At 42.8% G+C, this 10581-nt stretch overlaps 1 protein-coding gene across 4 annotated transcripts in view; it reads right to left on the minus strand.

The window, feature by feature from the left end:
• TTC21A (tetratricopeptide repeat domain 21A) overlaps positions 1-10560 on the minus strand; it is a 45605-nt gene extending 35045 nt beyond the window's left edge. For 3 of the 4 annotated variants that reach the window (XM_044656787.1, XM_044656786.1, XM_044656785.1), the window contains exons 1-5: positions 10534-10560; positions 7077-7206; positions 3226-3336; positions 676-842; positions 64-186 (exon numbers count right to left, since the gene is read on the minus strand). In XM_044656787.1, the coding sequence (XP_044512722.1) occupies positions 64-186; positions 676-842; positions 3226-3336; positions 7077-7206; positions 10534-10560 (558 nt within the window). The remainder of the gene's footprint in view (positions 1-63; positions 187-675; positions 843-3225; positions 3337-7076; positions 7207-10533) is intronic. The other variant, XM_044656788.1, reaches the window with a different exon arrangement.
• Positions 10561-10581: the final 21 nt, after the last annotated feature.

Raw genomic sequence — 10581 nt, forward strand, 5'->3', positions numbered from 1 at the left:
TCCTGCTGGGAGGGAGGTGGCAAAGACAGGACTAGCACTGAGACACTCTGCCCATGCTCCTACCTTCCCCATCAGGCCCAACACATCTTTGGTGTCTCGAATCCCTTGATCGAAGTACTTGATTGACTTCTTTACGGTGTGCTGTTTGTCAGATGTAAAGTCCACCCAGCCTCGGAGAACAAAGCCCTGGAAGAAGGCAGTGGGGGGCTTTTAGTGCAGTGAGGTGACAGATGTCTGGCTGAGAGCTCACCCCCCCCCCCATCTCTGCTAGTCCTCTATATGGCTTCAAGGCTGACCCTTTCTGGGGTAGAATAGATGGCTGCCTATGGGGTGTGATGTGAGGGGCCCCAAAACATCTCCCCCACTGGTTCCTAGCCCCTCAAATTCCTCCATTAGAGCTTCATTTTTTTGAGGTGAGGGGCGGCAGAGTCACATCACCAGGCTCGCCTTTTAATGAAAACCCCCAAAGAACTTGCCCCTTCCCAAGCTCAGCAAGTGCATGCTCCACCATAGACGTCCAGGATTCAGCCAACTTTGTGTGGTCACTTGTGAGCTCCTCCCACTGCCCTTGACCATGGAGGTTGCTGTCCTTTGTGCCCATGCTGGCTTATGTTCTCTCTGATTTAAAATCCTCCTTCCTCCCCCCAAGCCTCCCTCCACCCCCTCCAACAGTACCTCTCTGGATCCGCTGGTCACCTTCAGCATCCTGTCCACATATTCCTTGGCTTTCTCATTTTTACCCATCAGCCATAGGAACAAGGCTGCATAATACAAGGCATTCACACCAGCAGTTTTCCGGGTTTCCTTTAGGCAGTTTTCAAGTTCTGAAATAGCCTCTCGATCTGCACCCCAGGGAGAACGTCAGATTGAAGAAGGTTAGGAACAGGGTGACTTTCTTTTAGAAGGGAGCCTAAGAGATTTTTTTTTTTAGTTGGTTAGGGATTTCACCCATCTGGGAAACTCCTGGTGGTGAGGAACTTCCTCTCCCAGTGCAGGCAAACACCTTCCCTACAGCTCAGTTTGGGAGAACTGTCTGGAACCTTAAGAGAAGACGACCTGCCCAAAGGAGACTAGTAGGTGGTGGTGGCAGAGCTTGAGGTCAACTCTGTCTCTAGTACCCCCCTGCCTCTCCATCAGACTCTATTGGAGCTAACATGCTGTTTTCTGAACTGTAACCTGATCTATCTTCCGAAGACCAATCTGGAAGGAAAGCTGCTGGCACTGTAGGTGAGAACCCTCAGACACCTCAGTCTGGGTCTGAGTTTATCCTCAGCTTAGGGAGAAAATGCTGTCTGGCTTGGTTTTTGGGGTCTTTGTGCTTCCTCTGTCCCTGCTGCATTTCTGAGGCAGCCTTGTCTAACTCACAAGAGGCTGCCCTCCTCCTCTGTGTGACTGAAGAGCAAGAGGGCAGCTGCAGAAACTCTACCGACACACGTGGGGACCTTCTCTGCACCTGAGAGCCTTAAGAGAGCTGTTCAGAACACAAGGAGGATAAGTGACTTATCCAGGGTCATATAGTCAGGGTGGGTCAGAGGGGATCTTAAATCCAGGTTTTCCTGGTTCCAAGGTTGGCTCTCTCTCCCTAAGCCAATGGATATGGCAGAATACAGCAGTCACCCCAGCCTCTCTACCAGGAGTCTTTTAACTCTAGTTTTCTTGCTGGTACAAGACCCCCCCATCTCTCATCCAGACAGTTACCAAATGCTCTTGGATGTTTCTGAAATAGCTCTTGGACGCAGCCTCTTCTTCCATTCTCATTGCCTTTTGCTTCCCTAGTTCAAGGCTCCCTCAAGGCTCATCTGGATGCTCGGAACAACCTCCTAACTGCCTCCAGTCTCTTTCTGCTCCAATTTGATTCAAATGAACAAACATTAATTAAGACACCACAATGCGGACCCAGCACCACCCTGAGTGCTAACATGTTAGAGGCGTGAGGGACGTTTGCCAAGAATGACCACCAGAAAAAGAATGGGCAAGGCCCAAAGGTAGGTGAGCACCAAGTTGGTGGAAATGTGAAGCCTGAGAATAGAGACATTTCATTTAAAATCTCTATGGACAGTGTAAAATACGTGGGAGTTTACCAATAAGAATCACATGAGAATTGTATGAACATAATTAGAAAACACTCAACACACAAATAAAGGCAGATTGAAATGGAGAAATAGTCACTGCTCCTGGATAGGCTGAGCAATATAACAAATGACAATACTACCTAAATGAATTAACTTAGTGCCACACCATTCAAACTACCAACAGGTAACTGTTTAGAGCTAGAAAAAATAGTAAAATTCACCTGGAAGAGCAAAAGGTCAAGAATATTGAGAGAATCAATTATAAAAAATGAGAAGAAAGGGGTTCTCGCAGTACCTGACCTCAGACTATACTATAAAGCCATAATTGTCAAAACATTTTGGTACTAGGAAAGAAATAGACATTGATCCGTGGAATAGAGTAGGTACACAATATTCGGAAAGAGATGAAGGTAGTAACCTGGTGTTTGAGAAGCTCAAGGATCCCAGTTGTAGGGGAAAGAGCCCACTATTCAGCAAAAACTTAGGACATGGTTTGGCAGAAACTAGATATAAACAAACATTTCGCTTCTTCCTTCCTCTAGGGAAGCTGTGTCCCAGGAACTACAGACTGGCAACCTTGGCTGTGACTCTTGGCAGTCCCAGAATGAATAACTCTAAGCTTGGGCTTTGAGAACCGAGAATGAGATAGCCTAAGGGAGGGGTGGGAGGATAATTCCCACTGAGGAACTCATCATGGCTGCTACTTCTCCTTTTTTTTTTTTTTAAACAAAAAAAAATCCCTTACTTTCCATTTAAGAATCAATATTATGTATTGGTTCCAAGGCAGAATTAGTGAAATAAAGAAGTGGGAGTTGGAGGGCCCCGGGATTCATATAATCTCTGTTTCCTCAACTGTGAAATGGAGTCAATAATGCTTGATGTTCCTAACTTGTAGGGTCAGAGTCCTTGGTAAACTTTAAAGTGCCAAATAGCACTACATTTGGACATAGCACAACAATTCTACCATAGCTCCAAAGATGCTCTGAGGGGCTCCAGAGGGAAAGGAAACCAAGAGCAAGTCCCCAAGTCTAAGTTTTCATCAGGCCAGACTCTCCCCAGAACCTTGGGCTTTGACCAGGATTATGACTATGGGGCAGGCTTATCTCTGGGAGAAGGGGCATGGGGGCACAACTTCCCAATCAGGCTCACTTACCGATGGTCTCACAGCGCTTGTGAGCATAAATGAGGGCCATGAGTGAGCACAGGGACACGTCGGGGTGGCTCTTGAGGGTCTCTAGTTCGCCGATGGCATCTTGTATATGTTCTGCAGAGACATTTTCACAATCATTGACTTACAATATTTTAAACCAAAATGCATAAAACTATTATAGCGAAGAGAGGGAGGGTGTAGTGTATAGTGAAGGAGACCCAGATATTGGCTTAGTGCCCAAAGTCCACATTTCCCAAATGCCTGGTACACAGTAGATACTTAATAAATGAGTATTGTTGATGATTATAAAACAATCTTCTTTCATAATTTAAGTCAAATTGGTCTTGCTGCCCATATCTATCCCCTTTATAATCTATGTTCCACATTAGTGTCTAAGCAATCTTCCTATATTATTATTTAAATAAGATTTATTCTTTTATATTTAGCCTTCTTTTATGGCAAAGATCTAGGAGAGATATTTTAAGAAGTATTGGACTGTGGTGGGGAGGGTAGCTAGGTGTTTCAGTGGATTGAAAGCCAGGCCTAGAGATGGGAGGTCCTGGGTTCAAATATGGCCTCAGACACTTCCTAGCTGGGTGACTCTGAGCAAGTAATTTAATCCCCATTGCCTAGCCTTTACCACTCTTCTGCCTTGGAATCAATACACAATATTGATTCAAAAATGGATGGGGGCAGATGGGTGGCTCAGTGGATTGAGAGCTAGGCCTAGAGATGGGAGGCCCTGGGTTCAAATCTGGTCTCAGACACATTCCAGCTGTGTGACCCTGGGCAAGTCACTTCACCCCCATTGCCTAGCCCTTACCATTCTTCTGCCTTGGAACCAATACATAGTATTGATTCCAAGACAGAAGATAAGGGTTTAAAAATAAAATAAAATGGAAAGTAGGGGATTTTTTGTTTTAAAAAAAAAAAAAGGAGAAGTAGTAGTATTGGACTACCTAAAGGCCATGATCAAAAAAAGATCCTGGACATCATATTTTAAGAGATTATTAAGGAAAACAACCCTAATATTCTATAACCCGAAGGGAAAATGAAAATTGAGAGGATCCATTGATAACCTTCTGAAAGAGATCCCCAAATGAAAACTCCCATCAATATCGTAGCCAAATTCCAGAGCTCCCATGTCACAGAGAAAAAAATACTTCAAGAAGCCAGAAAGAAACACTTCAGATATTGTGGAGCCACAGGCAGGATGTCACAAGATTTAGCTACTTCCACATAAAGAGCAGAAGGCTTGGAATATGATATTCCAGAAGGCAAAGAACTAGGATTACAACCAAGGATCACTTATCCAGCAAATGTGAGAGTGATCCTTCAGGGGGAAAATGGACATTTAATACATAGCAATCTTTCACGTATTCCTGCTGAAAACACCAGAGCTGAGTAAAACATTTGACATTCAAACATAAAACTCTAGAAAAGCATAAAAAGATAAACATGAAACAGTAATCATAATAGATTCAATGAAATTAAACTGTTTACATTCCTATATGGTTAGATGATATATGTGACTCTTAAGAACTTTATCATTCTGGGGGCAATTACATAGAGGACATGGTGTTAATTGATTATATTGAAATGATCTCCACAAAAAAAAAATGAAGTGGGGAGGAAGGATAATGGGGGGATTTTTAAATATAAAAGAGATGGTGTAAGAAAGAGCTTTTATAACAGAGGAGAAAATAGGGAGGAGTGTTGGGCAATGTTTGAACTTTGTTCTCATCAGAACTGATTCAAAGAAGGAAATACACACACAAACACACACTCAGTTGTGTATAGAAATGGAACTTACCCCATAAGGAAAAAGGAGGGAAGAGGATAAGAGAAAGAGGAAGGTGGATTACGGGAGGCAGAGATTAGAAGCCAAAATAAGTTCTTTGAGGAGGGACAGAATAAAAAGGGAAGAAACAGAAGATAATGAGATGTAGGAAAATATATGGTCAGCATAACTATGAGTTTGAATGGGATGAGTTCACCCATAAAATGGAAGTAGATAGTAGAATGGATTAGACCAAGAATCTTCCAACACATTGTTTACAAGAGACACACTTGAAGAAGAAAGATATACAGAGAACTAAAATAAGGGGCTGGAGCAGAATACATTTTAGCAGAAGTAAAAAAGGTGGGGGGAGGAGGGACGCGGTGGTAGCAATCCTAATCTTAGACAAAGTAAGGCAAAAATAGATACTAGATAATGAAATAATATAAAAAAATTTTACAGAAAATTTCTCTAACAAAGATTTCATTTCTCGATATATATTGAGTACAGAACTGAGTCAAATTCATAAAAATAAAAGCCATTTTCCATTTGCAAAGTGGTCAAAAATATGAACAGGCATTTTTTCAGAAGAAACCAAAGCTACCTATAGTGATATAAAAAAATGTTCTAAATCACTATTGATTGGAGAAATGCAAATTAAAATTCTAAGGTTCTACACCTCATACCTATTAGAATGGCAAATGCTGGAGGGGAGCAGGGTAAAATAGATCCACTAATGAAGTGCTGGTGGAGTTGTGAACTGGTCCACCCATTCTGAAAAACAATCGAACTATGCCTAAAAGGCTACAAAACTGTGCATATCTTTTGATCCAGCAATATGACTACTAGGTCTGTATCATAAAGAGATCAGAAAAAGGAAAAGGAACTATATATTCAAAATCCTTCTTGCAGCTCTTTTTGTGGTGGCAAAGAACTGGAAATCAAGGGGCTGCTCAACATTTGGGGACTGACTGAACAAGTTATGGCATATGATGGAGTACTGTTTTGCTATAAGAAATGATGAGGGGGATGATTTCAGAAAAACAGAACAAGAACTATATGAACTGATGCAAAGTGAAGTGAGAAGAACTAGGATATTATTGTGCATCATGACAGCAACGTTGGAATGATGATTGACTGTGAAGGACTTGGCTACCCTGATCAATGCAGTGATCCATGACAATGCCAGAGCACTCAGGATGAAAAAATGCTCTCTACCTTCAGAAAGAACTGATGAATTCTAAGTGCAAATGGAAGTATATTTTTCTACTTTATTGATTTTTCTTGGTTTTTTCATATTTCAAAGGGCTACTATGGAAATAGATTTTGCATGATTTAACTTGTGTAACTGAAATCATCTTGCTTGCTTTCTCAGTGGGTAGAGGAGGGATAGAAGGGAAAGAGAGAATCTGGAACTCAAATTTTTTTTTATTTTTTTATTTTAAACCCTTAACTTCTGTGTATTGACTTATAGGTGGAAGAGTGGTAAGAGTAGGCAATGGGGGTCAAGTGACCTGCCCAGGGTCACACAGCTGGGAAGTGTCTGAGGCCGGATTTGAACCCAGGACCTCCCGTCTCTAGGCCTGGCTCTCAATCCACTGAGCTACCCAGCTGCCCCCCTGGAACTCAAATTTTAATAAGAAAGAAATGTTGAAAATAAATACATTTTAAATTTAAAATTTATTATTATTTTTTTAAAGCTCTTACTTTCCATCTTAGAATCAATACTGTATTTTGGTTCCAAGGAGAAGAGAGGCTAGGCAATGGAGGTTAAGTTACTTGTCTAGGGTCATCCAGCTAGGAAATGTCTTAGGTCACATTTGAACCCAGGACCTCCTGTCTCTAGGCCTGGTTCTCAATCCACTGATCCATCTAGTGACTGCCATGACAGGAATTGATTTTGCCTTTCTTGGCACCCTGGCACACAATAATAAATGCTTGCTGATTCGCCTTGACTTTACATTTCTGTCCACCTGCTGCTGCTTTGGGTTCCCATTTTATGGATGATTCATTGGCTGTTAATAGGCAACCAGTCCTCAAAGAGCCAGGCTCAGGCCCAACCCTCACTCCTTACCTTCCCGTAGGAGGCCGTACGCCTTGAAGAACTGCAGAACAGAGTCGTTGCTGAATTTCTCTAAGCCTTCTGAGGCCGCATTCTGCACATGTCGGAAGTACTTTTCTTGACAATAATATATTATTTTAGCCTAATGGAAGGAAAGACCATTTGAGTTACCGCTGTAGTTGGTGGAAATAACTGAACAAATAAAGGCATGGAAATCATTTTGGCACATTAGGATCTCAGTTATAAATTGGCTAGTTACTCTGTGTGGAGATTATCTGACGACTTATTTGTAAAAAAACAATTTATAATAGTTTTTGTTGGAGTAACAAAGATCTGGAAATGAATGGGGTACCTATCAAGTGGGGAATGGCTGGATGAGTCAGTGAATGGATGGAATGAAAAAGCATGGTGGAATAAGAAATGAAGATGGTTCAGAAAAACCTGTGAAGACTTCTATGACCTGATATACAGAGTGAAGTGAATAGAACCAGGAGAATAATTTGTACAATGATAACCACAATGTAAAGGCAAACCACCCTAAAAGACTTAAGAACTCTGATCAAAGAAATGACCAACAACAGTTCCAGGGGACTCAGAATGAAATGTTACCCACCTTCTTGACAGAGAGGTGACAGATAAAAGATACGGATTGCGATATATTTTTTGGATGTGGCCCAAGTGGGAATTTTTCTTGACTGTGCAGATTTGTTACAAATTATTTTTTTCTCTTTGATCAGAGAAAACATGGAATTTTTTTCATTTAAAAAACTGAACTTTAAAATACTTCAATGTAATGATCTCCTTGATAGGCATACCACTTCCATCAGCACAGATTACCAACCCATTCCTGCCTTTCATCTAGAGAAATTCTTGTTAAGCAATAACTAACTAGCTTTGATATTCAGCACCCCTTACTTTTCCTTGATGACTGGAGGGCTGGAGGGCAAGCAAACAAAACAACTTCCAAAGCCTCCCTTTAGAAGATTCAGAATCTCTAGCCAGCTTTTCATTTCCCACCAATTGCTCTGCTTGGTTTTGACTCTACAAATATTATCTCCTCCTTTTCTCCTCCCATGTCTCTGCTTCCTTTCATGTATTGTCTTTTCCCATTAGATTTTAAACTCCTCAAAGGGAGGGATTGTCTTTCTTTTTCTTATTTGTATACCCAGGCTCAGCTCAGCACCTGGCACATAGTAGGTACCTAACAAATATTTGATTATTGGCTAATCAATAAGCATTTATTAAGAATCTATTATATACATGACACCTTTATGTAAAAAACCAAGTCAGATAGTCCTAGACTTCAAGGAGCTTTACATTCTATTAGGGAGAATTAAAACATAAGGAAGAGTGGTGGCCAAGCAGGGAAGTCTTCTCTAGGAAGTCACAGGGATGCCATTGTTACACCTTCTCCAGAAACACAAGTGACATTGAATTGGTCACTGTTCCCTGGACAAGAGGTATAAAATGGTGGTTGGGATGGAAGAGTGCAGAAGAGGGCATATGCATGAAGGCTAGCAACTGGCAAGGTGCCAGCTGTCTGGGCAGATGTTTGGACTCAAACAACTCTACCCTTGAGGCAACTACACAAACATGGCTAAACCTCTTGGATGGGATTTATAAACATTCTGAGGATTCTGGATTAACCGTCCACATAGGAGAGGCCAAGAGAATAGAAGAAGACTTATTGCCCATCAGTATATATTGGATGAATGGGCACCAGGGAAGATAGGTAGAAGAAAGGGCTGGTTTGCCTTCAGGAAACTCTGAAGCTCCTTTCCTGACTGCAGGCTTTCCATGAAAGCAGAGGCCCATCTTTTTAATACCAGCATTCTATCAGTGTTGCCATATGTCAGTGAGATATGGAAAACAATGATCTCTAAATAGCACACAAAAGGCCACAGAAAGGTACACTGCAGGAGGAAAGAGGCAGCTACACACAACTAATGAGGGACTCTGAAGAACATGAATAAAGATAACATCAAGGAACTGTAGGATAGGAAGAGAACATGGACTGGAACCATGGCAACAGTACTTTCTTGATGTCAAATGCTAGGGAGGAAGGGCTCCTCTGTGGGGAGAGGACACCCTGTTTAAACTCCAGGAAGGAGGCAGACAAGGCGGGCAGATCTGCGTTTTGATGGGCATTTCCAAATGGACAGATCCATCTGGGAAAGTGAATATCCTTGGCACCTAACTCAGTGACTTGCACATGGCATGTGCTTAATAAACTGCTGAGATGAATTGGAAATGTTGGCTTGGGCAGAGGCCACTAAGCTAGGAAATTAATGGCAGTGTCGGAGAGCAATTTCAGGATAGTGGAGCAAAAGCTGGATTACAGAGGAGTGAGAAAAGGGAGGAAATGACAGATTTCGAGGCAGTTTAACATGCATTTAATGTCTAACATGTGTAAGGCACTGGGCTAGGTGCTAAGGACATAAGAACACACAACCCCCCCTCCCCAAATCCTGAGGTAGTCCCTGCCCTCAAGGTGCTTTCCCAACTATCAAGTGTTCGTCACTCTCCCCCACCAACTACTACAAGTCCAATTTTGAGAGGCTAGAGGGTCTTGGGGAACACCATAGGGGAACTGGGGATGTTTTCGCCATCTTCGAATGGACCTCCTCTCAGCAAAGGACCTGGCACACAGTCACTTAAATGTTTGTTGCCTTTTGCCTGAACACATGGTCAAGAAGATGATGTCTCAGACTGGGATGTGGATTTATGGACCACAGCTTAAATGATAAAGGATGACAGGCTTTTGGCCAGGGGTGGAGTATAGCCAGCATGGAATGAAGTCTTGCAAAGAGAGACAAAAGGGCTTTAAGCTGAAAGGAAGGAAGAAGGAGCAACGCGCTGGTGTTCACTTGCCTATCTTAGATACCACAGAGGAAGGAAGAATAGCAATTGAGATGTGGAGAAGTTAGGAGGCAAAATCCAGGAAAGGAACCCACTACAAAACCTATAGTCTCAGAGCGGCTAGGTGGCTCAGTTGGTGGGTCTCTAGCGAGCCAGGCCTAGAGATGGGAGGTCTTGAATTCAAATCCGACCTCAGACACTTCCTATTTGTATGACCCTGGACAAGTCATTTAACCCCCACTGCCTAGCCCTTACTGCTCTTCTGCCTTGGATCAATTCCAAGACAGAAGGTAAGAGTTTAAAACCAACCAACCAACATATAGCTTCAGATGCCCATATTAGACCACATCCGGGCTGGTCATGAGAAGGCTGCACTAGCGAGGACTTAATACTAAGAAGCCCATTTGACCTGACGGCTAGCCCTGAGACTTGGTGGGCTCAAAACCTACTTGAATGGAACGTGCCTCTGGAGGGGACCCTGTTCCAGGGGGATCACTGTCTACTGAGAAGTCGCACGAGGCCGGAGGCAGACAAGCCGGGGCCAGCCATCCCTGTTTACATCCTCCTTTCCCCTCTCCTCCATCGAGACTCCTCCCTTTCTCCCACCCACCATGAGGGCCGAGTCATTGTTGCTCATCTTGGGGCTGGCGGCCGAAGG

Source organism: Gracilinanus agilis, chromosome 1 (genome assembly GCF_016433145.1).
Source record: "Gracilinanus agilis isolate LMUSP501 chromosome 1, AgileGrace, whole genome shotgun sequence".
Taxonomy (NCBI): domain Eukaryota; kingdom Metazoa; phylum Chordata; class Mammalia; order Didelphimorphia; family Didelphidae; genus Gracilinanus; species Gracilinanus agilis.